Below are 24,425 nucleotides of genomic sequence, written 5' to 3' on the forward strand. Positions count from 1 at the left end.
TCCCCAGCCACGCCGTATGGGGGACCCATCTCCTCTGCATCCTTTCTAGCACTTGACGTTGTCACGGCTGTTATGTCACCCATCCTGGTGGGTGCGTGGTCTCTGATCGAGTCTTCCAAGCGCATGTCCTTGGCGCTTCCGACGAGGGACACCTTGCAGGTGTGTCCCTGTCACCCTCTTCAGTGAATATCTTCTTGCACCTTGGCTTTCTTTCCAACTGGATCACTGTGTTTCAACTTCTGAATGTTCAGGTGACCAGCTCTTTTTTAGGAATGCGATCTGCAAACCTTTCCTTCCAATTTGAGTCTTATATTTTTATCCTAGTACCAGGCTGTTCACATATGTTGTTAATTTTGATGAAGGCCCGTATTTCCTTTTAGAATTCCAAGAAGTCAGATTTAGATCTCAATTATGTATTTTTTTTCTAAGAATTTCACCCCACACTTGCATCTGTGACCTGGTTTGAATGAAGTTTTGTGGAATCTGTAACACTGAGCACTGACAGAGGTCCATTTTCCCAGTCCCATTTATTCTAAAGGGATCTTTCTCACCTTGAATTGCTTTGGAACTTTGTGCAAACAAAGTGTGCATGTTTATATGGGTCTGTTTCTGGGTCCTCTGTTATATTCTGATTGGTTCTATGCATCGATCCCTCTACCCGGAGCTCATGACCTGTATGATAAAAAGCTTTGAATTTTGGAAACTCATACCTCTCATTTCAGTCCTCTTTTTCAAAATTGCATTTTTCTAGCTTCATTGCCTTTCTAAATAATTTCAGAATAAAATTATCTATGTGAACAAATTATATTTCTGGGATTTGGGCTAAGAACTGTCTTAAGTGCCCAGTGCAATAGCCAAGTGGCTAAATCCTTGACTTGCATCCGCAGGGACCCCATTTGTCCCGGATGCTTCACTTCCCATCCAGCTCCCTGTTTGTGGCCTGTGAAGGCAGTGGAGCATGGCCCAAAGCCTTGGAACCCTGCACCCATTTGGGAGATCTAGAAGAAGCTCCTGGCTCCTGGCTTTGGGTTGGGTCTGCTCTGGCTGTTGCGGTCACTTGGGGAGTGAACCAGCAGATGGAGAGATCTTTCTCTGTCTCTCCTGACTTCTGTAAATCTGCTTTTCCAATAAAAAGAAATATAGTAAACCTTTATATAAATGTAGAGTTGTCACTTCTACTTTCAATCCATGAACATGGTATGTCTTTCTATTCAGATGCGCATATATATATATATATATTTTATCAGCCTTATGTTGTTTTAGGATATAAGATCTGGATACATCTTGTTAGAGTCCAGTTTCAGTATTTTTTGGGGGGAATTAAAAATGCTAATGTATTTTAATCTCGTGTCTACGTGTTCATTCCTGGCACACAGAAGCACCATGGATCTTTGCATATTTATTTTATATCCTGAGGCCTTGTGTGCTCACTCACAATTTCTAAGCATTTCTTTGTAGATTTCTTGGGATTTTCTACCCAATCATGCCATCTGCACACGACACCTTTTCATTTTACAGTAAAATTTTGGCTTTACAGAAATGTTGCAAAGCTATTGGAATCTTACATCGCCTCAAGCCAACACTGGTGCATTATTATTTTTTTAATCCAGTTTATGAAGTTCTCCCAAACCACCCCCAATGTCCGTTTGTGCTTCAGGGCTCCCTGTCTCCTTGAATTCTCAGGTCTGTACAGGTTCCCAGACGTTTCTTATTTTTTTGAGGAGCACTGACTGTATCTTGCAGAAGGTCACTAAGTCATGTTTGTCCTGTGACTTTCACAAGATTGGACTTGTTATGGGACATGATTCTGTGGGGAGGGTGGCCAGCAGGTCATGTGACCACAGAGTTCTTGCTACCCACACGTTGATCACAGATGAGGTCGGCTTGAGTCAGTTGGAGCAGGTGGGGCGTGTCAGGCTTCTCTGAAGCAGAGTTGGCAGTCAGCTCTTCCAAACAGAATCACTGACCACGACCCGCACGTCGGGATGGGAGCTTCGTGTGCCTCTGGAGGGACGGCTCCTGGGACTCTGCGTGAGAAATTTGTCCCTTGCGAATCTGCTACTCAATCATCTGCTGACATTAGCATACTCAGAGCTCTTTATTTTAGACTTTGACTGCTCCAAGTGGACCGGTTTTGTTCTTTAGGGACTTTTTAAAGTGGCTTTGGTGTGCCTCAGGGTCAGTTCTTTCTCCAAAAATCCTTGGTTCCTTTATTGGACACGGGATTGGACGCTGCTGTCCGGGAGCCGGATGTGCTTATTTCACTGGGGTTCTATTGCTTGTAGACCAGGATTTAAAAAAATGAAAAATTAAAGAAGCAGAAGAGTGTTTTTACACATTTGCCAGGTTCAATGATTAATCCTAATAGCTTGCAAATTCTTTCGGATTGTTTACACAGATAATCATTTCATCTGAGTCGAGGCAGTTTTACTATTTTCCTTTCAATCATTACATTTTCTTGTTTGCTTTTCTTGACTCATTGCGCTCATTCAGCACTGCACTATGACATTGAATAGACATGTTGAGAATGAATACCCTTGTTTTAGCCTCCAAAGCGGGGTGAAAAGTGGTTAATGTTTGACCGCTGAGTATGACAGCGCGAAATGACCTGTAGGATCAGACTCAGACAATCGCCTTTTACTGCCAGCCTGCTGAGAGCGTCCCATTTCTGGCGGGTGCTGGACCTTAGTAAACGCCCACTCTACATTAAGACGACCCCGTGACTGCCCCTTTCTGTTGTTAGCTTGCTTACTTATGTTGATTGATTTCCCATTTGGCATTCCTGGACTCAGTTCCACTTTTTTTTTTTGGTTTTGAAATAACTTTTATTTTCTCAAAGCTAATAAGTGCATTACAAAAACTGAAAAACAGAAGAAGCAAAATCAAAGTTGTCTGCAATCACAAGTGGTGGAGTTCAACACGTCCTCTGGGTCCCGCACCTGCACACAGCATCCACTTGAACGCGATCGGAATCACACGGCGTGTACATACTGTGTGCTTGTTCACACGTTAGGGATATTTACCAATTCAAAACCCCAAAGCTGCATGAGTATTTTGATAACCAAGAACACGCTACACCAACTCAGTCTGTTAGGAAAATATGTAATTTTGATTTTCTTGGAGACAAAAATTTGTAAGAGACAAAAACAGCAAGAGGCTCTAAATACATGCCTTGGCTGAGCTACAGGAAGACGCTGCACTCCCCGGCTGCCGGACTTAGAGGACACACAGCAACGGTGCACACAAGCATTGTCTCTAGAATTCACATTGACCTTAGCGAGACATTGGCTAGAAGGCATGCTTGCACTCACTAAACGTGCTGTCGCACAAAGGGAATCGCCCTGGATGGTCGGCAGCAAAATGCAGATCCGACACGCCTCTCCTTCCACTTCCTGGAACTCGCCAGGAACTTGTGACGCACGCTGCCCAAGAGGTGCAGGTTTAAGATACAGCTTTTCAGTTATAACAAAAAGACACATACAAATTATTTCACGACCTCCACTTTCTGTCATGCACTGTCACCCCGTGACATCCATACAGCACAGATGTAAGAATGAACTGTGCCCGAAATAAACACAGGTACTTTATCCAGAGACACACACGCACACCTACTGGCGTACCCTAAAGCTGTGTTCTGGATATGGAGATGCCAGCAACAAGCCTTCCCCACTTCCCCTCCTATCATCTCCAAGGACAAAGGGGCATTTGTATAAGGATCAGCTTACTGCCTCTATATTTCACATGCTTGGAGCTCAGGACCTATTTAATATAGAGAGTGTATATGTGTGTGTGTGTACAGTGTATATATGCATATACACACATACATATATGTGCATATGTACTGCTATGTATTAATATATATGTATATATGCTGTAATATGTGTAGCATTTGTATAGAACAATGGGTATTGTTATAGACTGGATATTCTAACAGGAACGTGACCCTTCTAGGCACGCCACAGGCCATTCATTTATAGCTTGCTCAAGGTTTTTGTATGTAAGTTCAAAGGGAATGCTGGCTTAAATTTTTCATCATACACTGACCTTGTCTATATAGCTTATTAAGGTACACACCTTTTATAAAATATGTCTGGGGGATGGGTGGGATTGCTGTGGCTCCACAGGCTAGTCCTCCACCTTGTGGTGCCAGCATCCCATGTGGGTGCTGGGTTGGGTGCCGTTTAGCTCCCTGCTTTCCCTCCTGGGCCCCTGCCCCTGTGTGGGTGACCGGGAGGAAGCTGATGTCCTGACTTTGGATTGGTTCATCTCTGGCCATTCCTGCTGTCTGGGGTGAGAACCAGCAAATGGAAGATCTCTCTCTTTCTCTCTCTCTTTCTGCCTTGCAAATAAAGAATAAATACATATTTTGAAAAAGGAAGGTTTTAAGTTATGAATTAATCTTTGATACATTTTTAGATTTCAGAAATATATTAAAGTTTGGCTAATCGTGGTTTAAAAACATTTTAGGAACATTTCAAATTTATGGACATAAGCTTATCTGTAACAGCTTCCTACTCCGGAGGACGTGCAGTAGTGGCCCCTCCTTTGGTCCTAACATCCGCTCTGGGCCTCTTTGCATGTCCCATGTAACGCTGCATGCTACTAACCTTGATAGTTTTAAAGAATTAACTTTAGTTTAGTTTTGCTAATTTTCTGCACTGCATGTAAGATTTGTATTTCAAAGATATTCACTGTAAAATACTAAGATCGCTTCATCAATTCTTTTTTTTTGCATTTACCTTGCAGCTCACTTCTTCGCTTCTTCAGCGAGCATCTTGGTTTATTTATTTGCAGTCTTTGCTATCTTCCAATATGAGAAGCTAAGTCTATACCTTCTCTCGATTCATGGTTTCTACTTTGCCTGAGGTATTTATAAGTTTGCGGTTCAATTTTTAAGACTTTACAGATGTTTTGTGCTTTGGTCTGCTCTGCGATCTTAACTGAATGTCACAGTTGTCCAAGAACAGCCACTCTGATCTCAGTTATCTGAAGCCCGAGACTCGTTCCGTGGCCCAAGCACGACGCCTTCTGAGAAACGGGCACAGGCTTACGCATAGATCGCACATTCTGTAAGCTTCTTTTAAAACAATAGCTTCTTCATGAGTCATTTAAATCGACTGTTTATTCTATCAGTTACTGAGAGATGAGTTAAAATATCCAGCCGTGGTTTTGAATTTGTTTATCTTTCCTATTAATTTTGCTAGCATTTTCTTAAATGTTTTGAAAATATGTTACTAGATGCAAGCAAATTTAGGATTATGTTTCTTATTTAATTAAAATTTATATTTTGACATATAAAACAATTCCCTTAGTTTAAAGCCTGTTTTTTCTGATACTCATTGAGGGACATCAGCTAATCTTTTGCTTAATGTTTTCATGGTATACATTCTTAGCTTTGTTTACTATTCAATAGACCTAGCCTATGTTTAAAGTGTATTTCCTACAGCATATATATATATATATATATATATATTTGTAGATTTATTTGAAAGGCAGAGTTACAAGGCAAAGTCTCAACTGCCAGAGCTGGACCAAGCCCAAGGCAAGAGGCAGGAGCTTCTTCCAGGTCTCCCACATGACTGGCCATCTTCTGCTGCTCGTCCAGGCCATTAGCAGGCAGCTGGATTGGAACGGAACAGCCGGGATTTAAACTGGGACTGTTTAGGATGCTGGGGTTTCAGGCAGCAGCTTAACCACCATGCTATAGCATCAGCCCCTATTTTGTTTATTTCTATCAGTCTGTCAATCATTACTTTTAAATTATAATAGCTGGTCTGTTTCTAGCTGCTATAGCTGTGGACTTGGTTGGGTTTAAGTTTATCATCATACTTGTTTTTATTTATTCTATCTTATTTTTCCATTCTTACATACTTTTCAGTTATTTTTAAATCTTCTTCATTGTCTCCATTATTGATTCTATCAAACATTTAGTGTCACTTAAAACATTACATTCAAAGTTAATATTGACAGGTGAGAATATTTTGTAGGTTGTCTACAAAATGTGTTAGCAAATTATAAGCTTCTGTCTTGGGCCACAAAGTCACCTGCCAACACATTCCACACCTACCCACCTTGTCTACTGTTGCTTTATGTACGAGTATGTTTTTTTCACGAGCATAAAGTCTTCTGGGTTAATTAACTGGCTTAGGAATAGCAGCATTTCCTTGTTTATCTGTATAAAGTCCACTCGCTCGGTCTGGCACCCCATTGAGGGGCATCCTGGTGAGAGCAGACACCTCTCCTGAGACCATAATTGCCACTTCTTTGGCTGAGGGAATTTGGCATGGGAGTGGGGCTGGGGACTTCCATACAGATTTTTGCGGCTGCATTAATTCATACTCTCACCAAATCAGTGTGGAAATGCCCTCCTTCCCTCCGCATCATGCCAAAACTTGTTGTTTTTCTAATTGTATCACCCCACAGAGGGAAGATGCTGCCCCGGGGGCTTTGCTAGCTCTCTGGTGCTTAGCAATGTTGAACTTGTCCTACCCTGCAACCGCCATTTGCCACCTGTATGTCTTCTTTTGCAAAATGCCTATTCTAGTCCTTTGCTTGTGTTTCAATTGAATTACCTAAGTGTTTACTGCGTGGTGGCTCTTTGTGAATTTTGGATATTAACCCCTTATGACTTGCAAATATTTCCTTTTCCATCTGCAGTCTTTCACTCTTTCCCACTTTCTGCTTTGCTATGCACAGGCCTTTTGGTTTGCTGTAATCCACTTTTTGTGGTTTGCTTTCGTTGTCTTGTACTTTCAGTGTCACATCAAGAGGTCATGGTTGAGGCCAACGCAGGGAAGGTTTTTGTTTTCTCCTCTTTTCCTAAGAGCTTAAAAGAGTCTCAAGTTTTGTATGTAATCTTTTGAGCTGATTTTTGAGAATGGTGTAAAAAACCCCTCTTATACACAGATAGCGGGTTTTCTCCATGCAACTTGTTGAAGAGACTGTCATCTCCCCGGTGTGTGATCCCTGCACTCTAGTCAAAGATCTGGTGCGTGGGATCGGCGGGCGGTCCTCTCCCAGGCTCTCTTCCACCCCAGTCATGCGTCTATCTTTCTGGTTTTCGTACATGCCGTGCTCGCTTGATAGCTGTAGCTTTGCAAGAGACTTTTAAACGGATGTCTTTCAACTTCGTACTTATTGCTAAAAATTGCTTTTTTATTTGCGATCTGCTGAGGATTTTGGATCCATTTTCTATTTCTGTGATCATGTCATTGGGATCCTGCTGGGGATCCCCTTGAATCGGTAGGTCACTGTGGATTGTCTGTTTCAACAGTATCCATCAATGAGTTCCCATGTCCAAGGCTGCTTTGACTTCAATGTTTTGTAGCTTTTAGCATACTATGTTTCATCATCTTGACTGTTTGTTTCTGTTCTGCTTGATGCCACCGAGAGATTGTTCTCTTAGTTCCATCTTGCATAATTCATTGTCAATACGTAGGACAATCCAACTAATCTTGGTATGCAGTGTCTGTGTCCTGGGTCTTGGTTGAATCTCTGCATTAGGTCTGTAAGTTTTCAACATGCGGAGTTTTTGAGGAATTTTTGCCAGCTGCAGATGGAGACCATGTCACTTCTCCCTTTGGCACGACTGACTTTCCCTTCTTCTTCCTGAATTGCTCCAGCTAGGACTCCCGGGACATCTGGAATTCCAGCGGAGAGAGGAAGGCCACCCTTTCTTCCAGCCTCAGTGGAAACCTTGTAGTTCTCACCCTGCAGTTGGGCATGTGCCGTGGACTTTGCACACATGGGCATGCGCCGTGGACTTTGCACACGTGGCTCCGGGAAGCTCAACCCACACTGAGCCATGCGGAGGCTCTGTAGAAGTACATAAAGGGAGATCCCAAGAGGACATTGCATTCTGTCATCTTTTCCTGCATCTGTTAAGCTGATGCTGTGATTTTTATCCTGGTTCTGTTAAGGAGGTGTGATGCTGGGCTCTTTGCTTGGGCGACAGCACTCTGTGTCACAGGTTTACATCCCGGTCGGCCATGGCGAACGGTCCTTTTCTGTGCCGTTGGGCGTGGTCTAACATCGTGCTGGGGATGCTTGCTCCCGTGTTCATCTGGGATATGGACATGTGGTTCTCCTTTACTGTGATGTCTTTGTCTGGGTTTGGTTTTAGGGTCATGTTGACCCCTTAAAAGGCGTTTGGAAATGTGCCCTTTTCTGCTTTTAAGTGTTTCAGGAAGAGTGATACTAATTCTTTTTATTGGAGAAGCCATCTGGCCCTGGCAGCCGTGTGTCGGAGCGTTTTTAATTACCAGGTCAATCTCCTTATTCGCAATTGATTGGTTCTGGCTTTCTGTTTCTTCTTACTCAGTCTTGATCGGTTGCACATTTCTAATGATTTATCCATGTTGTCTGAGTTGCAATTTGACAGAAGATAACTGCTCAGGAGAGCAGCTCACAGTCCCTTTTATTTATGTCACCAGTTGTACTGTCTTTTTATTTGAGCATTTTCTTTCTTCTTAGATTGGCACCAAGTTTGTTAATTTGTAAAAATATTTATTTGTATATCTTACTTATTTTATGCATTTTATTTATTTGTACAATTGGAAGGAAGCAGGGGAAGGCAGGGAGAGGAAGAGGAGAGACACCACTTTGCTGTCGGCTGGTCCACTCCTCAAATGCCATCACAGCTCGGAGCTCCCGCTGTGCTTTTTGTGGGAGTGACAAGGACCGAGTCCTTCACGCATCACCTGCTGCCTTCCAGAACAATCGCAGCAGGACTTGATTCCAGCCTCTCACAGGCATCCCGAGTGCTGCCTTAACGAGCGCACCAGATGCCGCCTCTGTCCATTCTACCTTCTCAAAAACTCACCGTGCTGCAGCAAGCCGTGCCTCTGCCAGTGGCACTGGCGTCCGATGTGGGCACTGGTTTGTGTGCCTGTGGCACTGGTGTCACTGTGGGCACTGGTTTGTGTCCTGGTTGCCCCACTTCTGATCCAGCTCCCTGCTAACGGTCTGGGAAAGCAGTGGAGCATGGCCAAGCCCTCGGGTCCCTGCACCCACGTGAGACCCTCACCCCTGAGAAGCTCCTGGCTTCTGGATTTCTATCAGTCCAACTCTAGGCACTGTGGTCATTTGGGCAGTGAGCCAGCGGGTGGAAGATCTCTGTCTCCCTCCTGCGCTCCTGCCCAATCCCGGCCTCTCTGTAGTTCTGACTTTCAAGTAAAAATAAATGTTTAACACAAAACCAACCCAAAAAACTTCATCCTCAGCCTCATTCTACATAACTGATTTCTGATTTCACTTTGTGTGATTTAAGAAGTGGATCAGTATGCTTTCAATCTTCTTGAATTTTCTACAACTTGTGTGTGGTGACCAGCATGTGAGTGCATCTGTCTGCGAAGTGGCTGGACCCAGCTGTCAGCTCACCTGGCCTGAAGGGGCTGGATCCACCTGTCAGCTCGCCTGGCCTGAAGTGGCTGGACCCAGCTGTCAGCTCGCCTGGCCTGAAGGGGCTGGATCCACCTGTCAGCTCGCCTGGCCTGAAGTGGCTGGACCCACCTGTCAGCTCGCCTGGCCTGAAGGGGCTGGACCCACCTGTCAGCTCATCTGACCTGAAGTGGCTGGACCCACCTGTCAGCTCACCTGACGAAGTGGCATTCAAGTGTTCACTTTCTTCCTGAGCTTCCGGATAATACGGCATTTTAACAAGTGGTACATTGAGTCTCTTCCTATTACTGTATTGCTACCCACTTCCTGCTTGCAGTGTGTCACGTCTAACTGCTTCAGCGGAGGGTGTGCATGTATTTTTGTGTTTCTATATTCCCCCCACCCCGTACTAGATCGTCTTGGGTGCTGCAGGGCGTGAGTTCTGAGGAGGGAGGAGGCTCCTCCCTTCAGTGCGCATCTGGACCTGTGCTCCCTGGGTGCAGCCTCCGCTCACCCGGTGAGGGGTGAACAGCACGTGAAGGGGTGCAGTGCTGCTTCTGAGGACACGAGCACAGAAGCTTCTGCTCTGCCATGAGGCAACCCCAACTTCAGCTGTGCACGGCTCTTCTCCACGTGCTGGTGTCTGGGGGCAGTGAGGCCCACCCTGGCCCCACTCCCGGCCGCCAGGGAGGGAATGTGACGGAGAGGGGGAAGAGGAGCCGGAGAAGCAGGGCTGGTCCCAGCTTGTCCTCAGGCAGCACTCAGCACGCACACACCTGACCTCGCCACTCCAACTGCAGCTGCCGCCAGCACCAGGGTCGCCCAGCGCTAGTGCCAAGGACTTCCCATCTCTGACGCATCTGTCTGCAGCTTTCTCTCTCGCTGGATGCACTTCACAGTCCTCCCTCAAAGGCACGTGACCCTCCCACCACGGGTACCCACCCCGTCTGCGGCGCAGTGGAGGGGCATGGGGGCTCCCGGAGCTCTAGCTCCTCCTCCGGGTCCCAGCCGACCCCTGGGGTCCAGGAGGTTGTTTCTTCCATCCAGTGGGTGGGTGGGTTTCCCAAAAGAAGGGGTGTTTCGCCACACGGGCCCTTGCCAGGCAGCCCTCCTGGATAGGCTCTTTGCCAGCAGGGACTCTCTCCTGCCAGTTGGCCGTCTGTCCTGCTACCCGATATCAACTACCCACCTGCTTCCCCTTCTTGCTGTGTTTGATGGGAAGTTCCCTTTCTCTGTTCACAGCTAGCTGTAGGTTCTTCAGTTCTTGTCTCATCAACTCATCAACCTGGGGGAATACAGGACTCCGTAAGCCACTGTGCATGCTGTGGGGGAACACAGGGCTCTGTAAGCTGTGCGTGCAGTGGGGGAGCACGGGACCCCGTAAGCTGTGCGTGCTGCCTTTGCATCAGGCAGCAGTGGCTTCCATCCTGGGGTAGGTCACCGCTAGGAGACTGTGAGCGCGCACACACACACACACACACACACACACACACACACACACCCCTGCAGTGCCTGGCCCTGACTGCCGGAAGACAAGTGTGGCTCACCTGCACTCGGATCTCAGCCTCCAGCTCCTTCCGCTTCTCCTCTTGGATCAGTTCTGGGTCGTAGTCCTGAGGGAAATTGCAAGACTCGTCTCTGTTCATCCACAAGTCTGTTCCCGAGGATAAAGAGAAGGAAACACAGACTGTGAGCACACCGATGAAGCAAGGCAGTTACTGTCACATAAATTCAAGTCTGTCATCCACGCGCACAGAACCGCAGTGTCAATGGCAAAGAGTGACAGGTCTCCCGTGTGTTAGGATACATCCTGACGAAAGTGCAGATTCTGCAAGAGGCTGATGATGTGCTGTAGCACGTAAAGTCGCTGCCTGTGGTGTCAATTGGGCAGTTTGAATCCCAGCTGCTCCACTTCCCTTCTAGCTCCCTGCTTGTGGCCTAGGAAAGCAATAAAGGACAGCCCAAAGCCCCTGCACCCATATGGGAGACTCAGAAGAAGTTCCTGGCTCCTGGTTTTGGATCGGTCCCACTCAGGCCATTGTGGCCATCTGGGGAGTGAACAAGTGGATGGAAAAATTTCCTCTATCTCTAGCTCTCCCTCTATCTCAAAAAAAAATGATATATAAAACATTAAGCAGAAAGTACCAGAGCAGAAGTGTCTGGCTGTCTGATGACCACGTGGCATTACACAGCGACAGGCGATCGCGATCTGTGCTATGGTTTTATGTCTCTGAAACATGAAAGAGTCGAATACCCACTGCATCCATTAGTCATTTCACCCTTGCCCCATCCCCTGCTCGACTAGTGCAGGTGGCACAGGCCATGGCCAGGGGCCAGCTGGATCCCCTGCCCCTCCACCATGACATTATGTGACTTAATCTTTGCTGAGCCTGTTTCATGTTCCAAGGCATGACAATGTTGACTCTCCAGGGTGAAGGTGAGTGGAATACACGGTGTGAAGGCCCTAGATTCGCCTGAAGCAGGCCCACTGCATGGCCTTCGCTGCTCTAGGACCCACTCTGCTGGACAGCTGCGTGAGAAAAGCGCTGTTGGGCAGAGGTGGTGGTGGCAGGCCCCAAAGGTCACAGGCGGTGCTATGTGGACTGGCCCCAGTCAGGATCCTGCAGGATCGAGAGCTGTGGGAACACAGGGCATGGGGACACACTCCGGTATCCAGGAAGTGCCCCTTGGTAAGCCTGGAGATTTCTGGGGCAGTGATGGTCACTCGCCTTGCCCAGGTCGGGACGGGGACACCTCATTCCCTGGACAGCATGTGCCAGCCAGAGCAGAGCAGAGCCTGGCTGGATTCCAGTGGGGTCCAGATCTGTACATCTACAGGGAAGGCCCACCTGTGTGCTGCAGGACTCTGGGGCAGGGCAGGGCTCTGGGCGCTGCTGGCTGATTTTGGTCAGGCGTGAAGGGCAGGACTTGAGGGGTGCATAGCTGCAAGGGGCGGGTTGTGGCCACCGTACCTGGATTTCTTCTAGAGTGGTTCACGTGAATGAACCTTTTTCTGTTCACACACACACACACACACACACACACACACACACAGATACACCACAAAGGTACACAGGGCAAGCATGGGGAAGATGGCTCAAGGATTACAGACAGGTGAAGCAGTGGGTGGTGGTCCCTGCCCATTGGGAGGTGAGGCTGCTGGTCTGGGGGCATTAGTTGGCAATGAGGGAAGAACTAAAAGGACTGGGAACCCACACAGGTGGGCAGGCTGGAAACCCTGGGCTGGCTGCCCTTCCTGAGGCGTGAGGGCCAGGGTGGGAGCTGATATCTGATGCCACTAATATTGTGAAGTTCATTCATTGCCCTGGGTCCCTGCAGGAAATAGAGCTCGGGGTTAGGTTGTGTGTGGTTTTAAATGCACTTACAGTTCTTACGGTTCTTTAAGTTTGTATGTTGCTACACACAGCTAACGCCTGCAGCCGAGTCCTCTATTAACGATGTTTACCGCAAGCCCAAATCCCGGCTGCACTGAGGTGCGTAGTAGGTCCTTTATTCCAGCAGGTTAGGAACGGGAGAGGGGGTGCAGGGAGAGAAAGCTAGAAGGAACACATCTCCTGCCATGGTGGCAGGATGGGGCTGCCAGGACAGGGGGAGGGACAAGATGGAGGAGGGCGGTGGAGAGCCAGGTAAGAAGGGAAGGGCTGGTGAAAGGGCGGGGCAGTCGTGGCGGCTCACTTACACAACCCAGGTGAGCCTGCAGGTGTGGGAGGGCGTGGGGAATGGGTCGGGAGGAGGCGCCGTGGGCGAGCCCAGGGACTCAGCTGATCTGCGTTGGGCGGGTGGGGACTAGGGAAAGGGGCGCAAGTGATGGAGGTGGGATTTGCAGGTAAGATGTGAGGTTGCCTCTCATTGGTGGATAGCCGCAGCTGCGTGAATCTCACGAGCTGTGCCAAAGGGGAAGCAGGAAGCCATGCCAGGTCCAAGCAGGCAGGGTCAGTCTCCGAATCACTCCTCACATTCACCGTGGCCCCTTGTGTCATCAACACTGTTTTCAAAAGCTTCTCCTCTCCTCGATAAACTGTTCACCAGTTTCTTTTACAGGGTTACGAGCCTCTCCCAGTCTCCCATTCCTCCCCGACCACCAGGAGACCACCGTCTAGAGAATTCTATGCCCAAACTCAGCTCGAAGGAGCTATAGAAGACAACAGCGCCCCTTTCCTTTATATATAGCAACAGGAAGGAATGTGTGGAGCAGTTCAGAGACCAAGGCTCCTGCCATCCTGGACCTGGCGCCATATCCTCCTCCTCACAGCTCAGGAAGTTCACAGCACTTCAGCTGTCCCCTAATCAGATGTGCCTTCCTGACATCTGACTTGAGAATCCCCCCCCCTTACCAATCACCTGGTGTCAATCTCGGTCACCAGCCCCTGGGGCCTGCCCTCAATCCCTCCCAATTCCCCGCCCCCACACACCTTGCGGGCTCACCTGAATGGCAGCAAGGGGCCCCTAGGTGTGCCCCTCTCTCTTCCTCTTCCCTCTCCCCCCAACCCCATCCTGTTCCTACCCTGCTGCAATGAAAGACCTCCTAAAGCCCTCTTCCCATCTAGTGCTTTCGGCTTAAAGCAAAAGGACTTGGCTGCACCTAACAACTTAAGAACCGTAAGAACTTTAAGTGCGTTTAAAACTTAACAGCTTGGGGTTGGATACCCCAGGCCCTGTGGCCTACAGCTTCCTCATTTGCAGATCAGTGCTTTTTTTCAGCTAAATGAGTTTAAACAGTGGGGAACCTGACAATGTGGGGCAACACTGGGCGGGGGGTTACAGCTTGTGAGCTCTCCCCCTGCACGACACAGGAAAGCTGTCCTGTGACAAGTGGACTCCAGAGCGGGGAGAAGTAGGTCACGAGGTGAAGCAGGAAGCCTGCTGGCCGCATGGCGTTCTTACTGCGGAGGACCGGAGGACCGAGAGCCCCAGTCCCCTCGAGCGTCCCCTGGGATCCTGTCCACGGGCCCAGTGTTCCACTGGCACTTTGCTTTTCTCAGGTCACTTCCACAGCGGCCACGCCTCAATCCCTTCAAGAATTTCATGGACATTTCTAAAGGCAGGGATCTATTCAGGTCCTCCTAGGGCAACAACTGCCCCTGTTCTCCTGGCAGATAATGATGCTTTTATCCAGAGACTGAGAAAGGGGCCGGCAGCTTCACATATTGGGGGGGAGGGGGCTTAATCTTAGTGATTAAAATGCTAATGTTTTATTTGAAAAGGAAAAGCACTTTTTTTTTAAAGAAAAGAATTCTAAGGGAAGGCATTCAATGGAAGTCAGCAAAGACGGGCAGACAGCACACCCAAGGACGCAACGCCCAACAGGGAGAGAGGCTGTAGGCTCCAGTCCCTCCGTGGAGGGATGCGGCCTGGCCCCACAGCCTGAACAGAGACAGTTCCAGGGACAGTGGGGACAGGCTGAGGGGTTCACAGGCTGCCCACTAGAGTGCTTGTTCCCCCGCCCCCAGTCAGTTTTGCTTTTATTTTAAAAATAATGCATGCACATTGTTTCCCACAAGGGCCTTCCTGACAGCACTTACCCCTGCCCTCGCCCTCCCTGTAAATCCCCAGTGCGTCTTGGGTATGTTCACAGAGGGGTTCGTCTAGGCTGGTACTGCCCTGGCACTGGAGACCACGTTTGCAGGGAGAGCACACATCTGAATGAGGAGTGCAGTCCTGTATGGTAGAGTTGGTGACCTGGGTACTTGGGGGATGGCAGCCAACACCATGTCTTTCCTAGTGGTTGTGATGCTCAATTGGGATCGCCAGGAAAGACCAAGCCTCACTTGTCTCGCGCCAGTGTGGGGTTTTCCCCTTTGACCTTCTCCCTCAAAATAACGTTAGCCTGCCCTTCGGCCTCCTCCCCTCGTGAAAGCAGGTGCAGCGCCTCCCGGGTCCCGGCACCCCTGACGGCCCCCCACTGACAGGTGCCAGGCATTGCCATCTCATAGAAGCATCGGACCTTGCTCAGGATGAGACTACACACTGGGGTGAAGACCCTGAATCAAGTGTTCAAAAATACACCAAGTCAAGAATCGCCGCCACGCGATCCAGAGCGAGCCGAGCAGGCAGGCCGATGGGTGATGGCGGAACTACTCTTCCCATGTCCTTCCTGCATCTTGCAGGAATCCCAACAATTGTGCTAATGACCTTGGCGGATCACTGTGTGTGTGTTGGGTGGAACAGCAAACGAACGGGATTATAAATCTTGGTCTATTTTAAATGCGACTTTCTGAAAAGCTACTTTAGTCACTTGGGGATTGGCCAGAAGAGAGTTATGCTAATTTGGATCAATGACTGGGAAAACATTTCCATGTCAGGATTCAGACGTGGGCCTTAGCCTAACAGGATGAATAGACTTGACTGCACATCTGTTCTCGGCTTTCATCATTTCAACAATCCAAGAGGGCACCTTCTCTCCTGCTGCTAAGCAAGAGCACGGCCAGTGGAAGCTGTCGGGTTCAACACAGCGAGGACCCGACAGGAGCAGTGCTCCAAGGACTCCCGCGTGGGACGTGCAGCTGCCGAGGGAATTTTGGAATAGAGAGGACAAAGTGCAGCTGTGGGCAGCTGCTTCAGCCTCTCGTGGCCTCGTTCCGGAAGCTTCCAGACATGCACAGGGTGCTGGGCCAGGCCGCCACTGTGCGAGGACAGAGGGTCCCCTTGGCCACCATAGTTACCACGCATGTCCGCACACTGACCTCTGTAGGAGTTATTCTCTTCCTCCAAGGTATGAAGGAAAACACTCGGGGACATTTTCCACTCTTCCTCCTCCTCCTGTCCAAAGCAGAGGAAGACCAGTTAAACACAGGACACGGTCAATGTGTCGAGTCAAGGCCAGGCAGCTGCAGGGGTGGAGGCCAGCTCTGCTGTGACTGTACCGCTGGTCATGAAGCAGTGACCTTGCCTGCCTGGCCCACCCCCTGCTCGCCCCACGTGAGCAGGAAGTACTGCGTCCACCAACCAGGGCAGGGCTGACCCAGGGGCACAGAGGGGGCTCTGCAAGGACCTGGCCTCCCAGGCTCATAGAGGCAGCCCTGGCAGGATCTGGCCTCAGGCTCACAGGTTCCTGTGGATGCTGGCTTCCTTGTGTGGGGTTGGTTGCTGGTTCCTTCCTCCTGCGTGCTGAACGCTCCACCCAGTGGCTCCCTCCCCAAAGTTCCCATAGCCAGACTCTGGTTCTGCCCCGCCTGGTCCTCTGCCTTGCTGCTCTGATTCTTGGCTTCTGCAGCCATCAGCTGTTCCCTTCTCTGGCTCACCATCCGCCTGGAGCCTGGAAGCCACCCTGAACTTCCGGAGCTGGGCTATGTGAGCCACCTGACTCCAGCTCTGCCCCTGCAGGCACAGCCAGGCCATGTCCTCCCTGGCTCCGCCTGTCACCGGGCAGCAATGACATGGAAACAGCAGCAGCAGCTCCTGGTCCACCTGCTCCCGGTCCCGGCAGCCAGGCCTCGCACAGACCTCTGAGGTTGGCAGACAGCTTTCCAATGCCCAACTTCACGGCCGTTGTTACTCCACAGGCACAAGCCAGTCTATGCTATGCCCATGGGGTTTCCAGAGTCCTCTCAGGCCCCTCCACATGGCTAAGAAAGGAGCAAAACACTTTGCCAAATTCAGAGTTCACTGAGGAAGACATCAAGAAAATGGGGGATACAGAATTCAAAATACTTGTTACAAAACTTCTTATCAACAATGAGAAGCATGTAAAGCAGACATTCAAGGAATTTAAGGAATATGTCACCCTGGAAATGAATCAAATGAAAGTTGATGTATCAGAAATGAAGAATACAGAGGAGCCAATTGGAAGTACAGTGGAGAGTCTCCAAAGTAGAATGAAGGAAGCAGAAGAAAGAATCTCAGAATTGGAAGATATTTCCTGTCACCAGGGGGAAACAAAGAAAAAGCTAGAAGCAGAGCTGGATCAGGCTAAAAAAAAGTATTCAAGAATTGAACTACACTATTAAAAGGCCAAATATAAGAGTTATGGGAGTCCCAGAAAGTGCAGAAAGAGATACTGGGTTTACAAATGTATTCGATGAAATAATAAAGGAAAATTTCCCTAATCTAGAGAAAGAATTGGGAAACAACATCCAGGAGGGGCACAGAACTCTCAACAGGCTTGACCAAAAGCGATCTTCACCATGACACATGATCATCAAGCTGTCTTAAGCCAAACATAAGGAAAAGATCCTTAAATGTGCATGTGAAAAAAATCAATTGACATATAAAGGAATGCCAGTTAAACCAGGAGACCGGCTGTGGGTGGCCCCATGGACTCTCTGCTGTCCATCCCAGGCATTCATTTAATGCTGAACCTTTTGGGGGTGATGGGGCGGTGCAGGGTGCTCCTCTTTTCCACGGCTGTCCCTCCCACATCCCCAGCTTAGCCATGACCAGGGTGATGCCCTGTCCTTAGCAGCTGGACTTGGTGACTGAGCTCTGAGGACAGGTGGTACCCAGCCTTTCTGGCTTTCTGTGGATGACAGCAGGAAAGCGCAGGTGCATGGCTGGCCACTCAGGCAAGAACACAGTGTCCAGAGAAGTGGCTGATGGGAGCTGGCCCCGTGGCCCTCACTCCAGCCCATGTTTTGGCCTTGAGCCTTCCATGCCCCCTGCCCTCGCCTTGTCTCAGCTGACCTAAGTGACCAGTCCCCACTGCCCACCCACTCTAAGGAAGCTCATTAAGCACCTGGACTTAGCCCAGTTCCTGGTCTTCCTTGCAAATGCCTCGAAGGTGCTGCCCTGTACAGGCTGTGGCCAGGGAAACCCCGACAGGGAGGGGCTGGCTGCCAGTGGCCTCCGAGGACCCCCTGACCACCTGTCCTGCCACAAGTGTTAACTGCATAAACAACACCTTCATCACAACACCACAAACATTTACAAATCAAAGGAAAACTGCCAGCCAATCACCCAAGGGACTGCATTTTTCTGTCCCTCATTTGTGCACAAGTGGGAATCTCTGATGTCACAGTGTAATTACAGAGATGTTAACGTTTTGCCAGAATCATGCTCCTTCTGCCATACTGATCACTAATATTTCTTTAGTTGGTATAGCTCAGTTTCATCTTGCTTATTGATGGTCTTCTCCTGAGTTTTACAGATGAATGTGGGTGAGCCGGAGGGTGGACCCACCCCCCTGCCTGCCACTACTACTAGAAGGGCTTGCTGGGGGGGTTGCAGCTCCAGGGGGTGACCTCCAGGTTCAGGGGTACCCCGCAGGGCTTCTGCACCAGTCCCTCACTGACCTCCTCTCCCGAGGCCAGTGAGAGAGCACCTTGTACCAGGAGGCACCTGGGTCCTGGGCTTGTTGGGATTGTTGCATACACGTCCCCCCGCTTCTGGCCCTGATGGGAGCTGGGGGCCCCCTTGTGTGGTCCCACTCCTGCTGCACCTGGCTCTGCTCATGCTGGTCTGGGGGCTAAAGTGAAGAGCAGGCATGGAGGCTACAATTTGGGTCAAATATTTGACCTTGGGTGTTTGTCTCAACAAAACAAGAAGAGCAATCAGACACACTGCATGCCCGCTCCGTCTGCCCAGACAACTGACCATTGAGATAATTTCTGGGTTGGTTTTAAGAGTGACCGTAAGGGATGGCCTGCAGCTGGCTGCTGACCTCCCACTCTGCCGGGCAGGTGCACGAGCCCAGACAGGGCTGCTGGGCCTGCTGAATTCTGGGAGTGTCTGTGGGTGCATCTCACGTCTGGGTTCCAACCCCAAGGCCCCGGCTGCTTTTTTATCCAGGGCCTGTGGGTGACACAGGAGAGCTGACCCGGGAGGGTCAAGCTGGGGACAAGTTGGAACTTTTTGGGTGCAGGCAGTCCCCTGGCCTGGCTTCCTGGTGAGAGGCAGGTGGAGACCTGCCCCTCACGGGGGAGGGATGGAAGGATGGAGTGGAGGAGATGCTGGAGAGTCCTTAGCCTACGCTGGGGGAGGCCCTGGGCTAGGAGGCTGCACGCAGGAGGCTGCTTTGACTGTCCCTGGCTGGGCTCCCCAGGAAGCATGTGACCTTGTGGGGAACAGTGGCCTTGGAACAGAGTAATTCCTTGGCTGCAAGCTGTCAGCACTGACACTGGGCAGCTGGGGATCAACTGCTTTGGTCTTGCAGGAGCCACAGAGGTGATGGAGGGGCTCAGTCCAAAGTTTCCTGCAGTGGTTTGGGCTGTGCTCTAGGGGAGCAGTCTGGGAGCTCCCCTCTTCTGTTCACCCAGGGAACAACACTGGAACATGGTTACGGAGGCCACGGGAGGGGGAAGAGGAACAATTCACGGCTTATCACAGTGTAGGGGTGAGTAACGGGACAGGGACCATTGTCTCCAGCTGCCACCAGGCCAAGTGGCTTCAGCCAGCAGCTTTCATTGTCTGACCCGCTGTGCCGTGCGGTCACAGGGCCTGCGCTGTGTCTGTCAGGCAGTCGGCTGCCCCATGGCTTGCTTCTGCCTGAAGAACATGGTTCTCTCTCTCGTTGGAACAAGTTTCTGTGCCCTGGGAAGTGGGCAGACAGCCTTGCCCCGGAGCTGATGGTGAGCAGGGCCTCTGCGGACCACCCGGCCTCGAGGTCCCCACTCCTGAGGGCACCCTCACCTGCGGGATGTCTTTCTCAGAGCACAGTGGATGGCAGCTGCTTGCGTCAGCGCAGCAAACGCCATACATCCTCATGTTCAGGACCACGCCAACTCAGAGCCCAAGCACCATTTCCCACACGGGAGCTCCCAGCAGGCCTGCAGGGCATCCCTCCCACACGCTTGAAGATGGCAACTCCCCCTGTGCCCCCAGGCCAGAGGCCCTGAGAAACCCACCCCACTGCTCAGAGGGAGGCCTGACCCGTGTGGCACAGCATACACTCAGGACTCCGCTGGGTGTTGGGAAGCAGAACCTCCTCTTTGAATGTGAGTTCAACATCATAATTGTTATTGTTTTTACTTTCCTGTGGTTACTTGATGGTCAAGTGCATTGTCCCCCTTCTCGCTACTCGTAAGCTGAGAGAAGCGGCAGAGTTTATTCTGAGGAATCACAATTTAAACTTTTCACGTTGAAGAAGGTAACTTCGAAAATTCATGAAAAAGCAAAATTGAAAGATAATTTATTTTGGTGTAAAGTTTTTGAAATCCCTGCATATTTTTTCACACTGGTTGTTTTCCACGAATGCCTTGAAGACCTTCTGTGTGTGAACAGACACACAAAGTCCCTGAATTGCTGGATTATGTGAAAATGTAAACGGTGCTTAGAGCGAACAGTTTCCTCGGGAGTGGATGTGGTCGGCCAGTCTGACAGCACCTCACTGAGTCAAAGCAAACGCCGAGTCATTAAAGAGGAAATAAAGTTCCCAAACCCACGTGCAAACTCTTTACCTTTAGCTTTTCCTTCGCTGCTCTCTTTTCCATCTCTTTCTTTGCTTTCTTTGGCTTCTTTTCCTTTTCTTTTTTCTTTTTCTTTTTGTTTTTTTCCTCATCCTCTTGGTTTGCAATGATATCATCAATAACCTGGAAAAAAAATAAACAGTAATGGTCGCATTTTAGCAGAGCCCTTTGAAGGGTCGGGCGCCTTCCCTGTGTGGGAGGAAGGAGGTGACTGGCCAGTAGGCGTGCTCGGGGACCCTGCAGGCTGAGCGCTGCTGGGGACACCACAGGGCCCAGCCAGTAGGCGTGCTCGGGGACCCTGCAGGCTGAGCGCTGCTGGGGACACCACAGGGCCTCCTGGCTGCCACCATGTCCCAGCAGCTTCACTACTCCGAGGGAGGCAGCAGCAGTGTGGCAGCTCGGAGTCAGACCGAGAGAGTGCCCTGGGTTCTGGGGGCCCCAGGAAGCTCAGGAAGAACAGGGCTCCCCAGCAACTCTGCGGCCATGCGGCGTGCCAGCTCTGCGGCCATGCGGCATGCCAGCTCTGCCCACAGCTGAGGACACCTCTTCCGCAAAATGCCATCCTGGTTTCCATGGTGACTGTGCCAGTCTACGGCCCCAGCAGTGCACGGACATCCCGCCAGTGCTTATTTCCCTAAGCATGATGGCTTCTAATAGCATCCATTTTTGCTGCAGAAGACAGCATTTCATTGTTTATTATGATTGAATAATTCCATAGCGGGTGTATACCACATTTTCTTAATCCAGTTATTAGTTGGTGAATAACTGAGTTGATTCCATGTCTTAGTTATTACAAATTAAGCTGCTACATACATGGGGTACAGGTAACTCTTCTATCTGCTGATTTCACTTTGTCTTGGTAAATTCTCAGAAGTGGGATGGCTGGCTCGCGTGGTAGGTAAACCCAGTTATCTGAGGATCTCTGGACACGCTTCTTTAAAGGTTGCACTAGATCCCCATGTCTGCCCCTTCTGGTGGATCAGCGAGCCTTGCTTACATCCTCACCAGCATTTACGGTTATTAATTTTTTGGATGATAATCATTTTAACAAGTGTGAGATAAGACCTTGTTGTGGTTTTTACTTGCATTTCCTTGCTGGCTAGCAATCCTGAGCGTTTTTCCCTGGGTTTTTGGCTGTCTGAATTTCATCTTTTGCAAAATGCCTGTTCATGCCCTTTGCCCATGTCTAAACAGGATTGTCTGTTTTATTGTTGTTGAGTTTCTTGAGCTTTTTTTTTTAATTAAAAAAATATTAACCCTTTATCAGCTGCATGGCTTGCAATCATTTCTCCCATTCGGTTGGCTGCCTCTGAACTTTGGAGTGTTTGCTTAGCTTGATTTAGTTCCATTTGTCTCTTTGCTTTTATTGCCTGTGCTTCTGGGATTCTTACAAGTCTTCAGCGATGCTGTGCAGTCCACAAAGTCCTGGAGCAACATTCAAACTTGCTGGAACCACAGCAGACAGTGCCGTATTTCTGACCCTCCTGCAAAAGCCGTCATCGCTTCCTGACCTGAGGGGCTGGCTTCCGGAGAAGAGGTATACATGCAGGCGCTACTGCAGGGGCTGGTTGGGTGCAAGCATGGTGGAGGGTGCAGGATCTCAGCTGCAGGTCCAGCTGCTGATGCTGCAGGTGCCAGGCTGGCAGTATCCAACAGCCTGGCTCTGGGGATCAGTGCTGAGTAACTGCAGTGTTGGGGCTGGCATCTGCACTGGGCAGGCTGGCACACAGTAGCTGGTCTGGGTCCTTAGCCAGACCAACCCACACAGACAGCAGTTGCGGTGGTCCTGGGAAGGTGAGTGGTGGCTTAGACACCTGGAATGTGTGAAAAGTCACTGTGGTGGGTCCCTGGGATGGGTCCCCAGCAGACATCCACACACATGCCATGGGTGGTTCCGTGGAGGGAGGCAGAGGCGACCCAGGCACCTGCAGACTGACTGTGAACAGTTGCGCTGGGCCCTCCAGGGTTAGAACTCTGATCTCCAGACGGCTTCTGCTCACACCATCGCACAGTGTAAACACAGCTTGGCGAGCTGTGTGCATTTATCTACAGGGTAAACTGTCAAAACCTAAGTCCTGGATTATGTGTTACACACTGGCCAACTCCCTCCACTGGCGGTGCCAACTCACACTCCCTCCAGCAATGAAAACAAACAGTCTCCCCACACATTCCTGGTCGGAAGCTTTTGTTTTGTTTGTGCACATCGTGGGTAGAAGCGATGTCATCTACTGTAGCTGTTCAAACAACGCTGATACTGAGTTTGTTCTGCTCATAGTTTTTAACTATAGAAAAACCTCCAAAGGTGGACGTGCCCTGTGCTACCCGGTCAGCCGTCACTTTTTTGGCGCAAGGGCCAAATCCAGCCTGCTTCTTCAGCACTGTGACTGCACCGCAGTGCAGGTGATGTGCCATCACTCACTGACCCAAGCGCAACTCCACCAAGCCACGCAACCACTCCGCAACTCACACTTGGATGTTCCGTCCTGCATGGCTGCTGACGAACGGCCCTTCCCCATTCCTGCTTTATTTCCCAGGTAACCACTAAGCAACCGTCTGTCTCCAAAGATTGATTTCTTCTGGACAGCCAGCAGACACGGGATGCTGCTCGGTCTCCTGTGTCTGGCTTCTTTCACTCGGCTTCATCTTCTTCAGGTTTGTCTGTGTTGTGCATTGTCTTCATTCCCAGATAGCAGTTAGTTGCATCCTTACGCCACATTTCAGTCATCTGGTCACCCGCCAAAGGCTATTGGGGCTGTTTAAAAGTTTTACTTGTCATGAGTAATATACTACCAATATTGTGTACAATATAGTTTTGTGAAGATTTAAAGATAGAATTACAATGAGAGGAAGACAAATACATATATGTGTGTGTGTATATATATATATGGAGAAAGAGAGAGAGAGAGGAAGAGAGAGAGAGAGAGAGAGAGAGAGAGAGAGAGCAGAGACAGCAAGTGAGAGAGATCTTCCATCTGTTAGTTTACTTGAACTGATTGAAACCAGGAGCCTAGAACTTCATTCTGGTCTCCCACATGGGCACAGGAGCCAAAGGACTTGAGCCATCTTCTGCTGCTTTCCCAGGTACCTCAGGAACGAGTGGACAGGACTTGAACTAGCACCCATATGGGATGCTGGCATCACAGGTAGTGGTTTCCATGCTGTGCCTACTGTTGGCCCGAGAGCAATATTTATGAGTGGATTTATGTGTTCATCTTTCCTGGACAGCGTCCAAAGAGTGGAACTGAGCCATCTGGTGAATTTATGTTTGCCTTAAAAAAGATTTATTTTATTTTTATTGGAAAGGCAGATCTAAAGAGAGAAGGAGATACAGAAAGATCTTCCATCCACTGGTTCACTCCCCAAGTGGCTGCAATGGCCGGAGCCGAGCCAGCGCAGGTGTGTGGTCTCAGGAGGTCAAGTTGGAAGCAATGCAGCCAGAACTCACCGCCCCCCCACCTCTGTTCCTGTAACTGCCACACCCACCTGTCTTCTGACTGAGGCATACGCTGCACATGGCGGACAGCAATTCTCCAGCAGGCACATATTTTACAAACACCTCCTCCCACTCTGTTGCGTGTCTTTTCTATTCCTTAAGGGGCCTTCTGAAGTGTGTAACTTTGGTTTTTGATGAGGTTCATCAGTTTAAGTTTTGTTCACGTAATTTGCATTCCTTTCATGTGTGGGGTT

At 49.6% G+C, this 24,425-nt stretch overlaps 1 protein-coding gene across 2 annotated transcripts in view; it reads right to left on the minus strand.

The window, feature by feature from the left end:
• Positions 1-24,425, minus strand: part of IQCA1 (IQ motif containing with AAA domain 1) — a 109,906-nt gene that overhangs the window by 37,395 nt on the left and 48,086 nt on the right. The window contains exons 8-11 of one of the 2 annotated variants that reach the window (XM_040972481.1): positions 20,730-20,861; positions 16,083-16,158; positions 10,926-11,032; positions 10,568-10,663 (exon numbers count right to left, since the gene is read on the minus strand). In XM_040972481.1, coding sequence (XP_040828415.1) covers positions 10,568-10,663; positions 10,926-11,032; positions 16,083-16,158; positions 20,730-20,861 — 411 coding nt within the window. The remainder of the gene's footprint in view (positions 1-10,567; positions 10,664-10,925; positions 11,033-16,082; positions 16,159-20,729; positions 20,862-24,425) is intronic. The other variant, XM_040972482.1, reaches the window with a different exon arrangement.

The sequence above is a fragment of the Ochotona curzoniae genome, unplaced genomic scaffold, assembly GCF_017591425.1.
Source record: "Ochotona curzoniae isolate NIBS_2020 unplaced genomic scaffold, NIBS_Ocur_1.0 contig_2294, whole genome shotgun sequence".
Lineage (NCBI taxonomy): Eukaryota > Metazoa > Chordata > Mammalia > Lagomorpha > Ochotonidae > Ochotona > Ochotona curzoniae.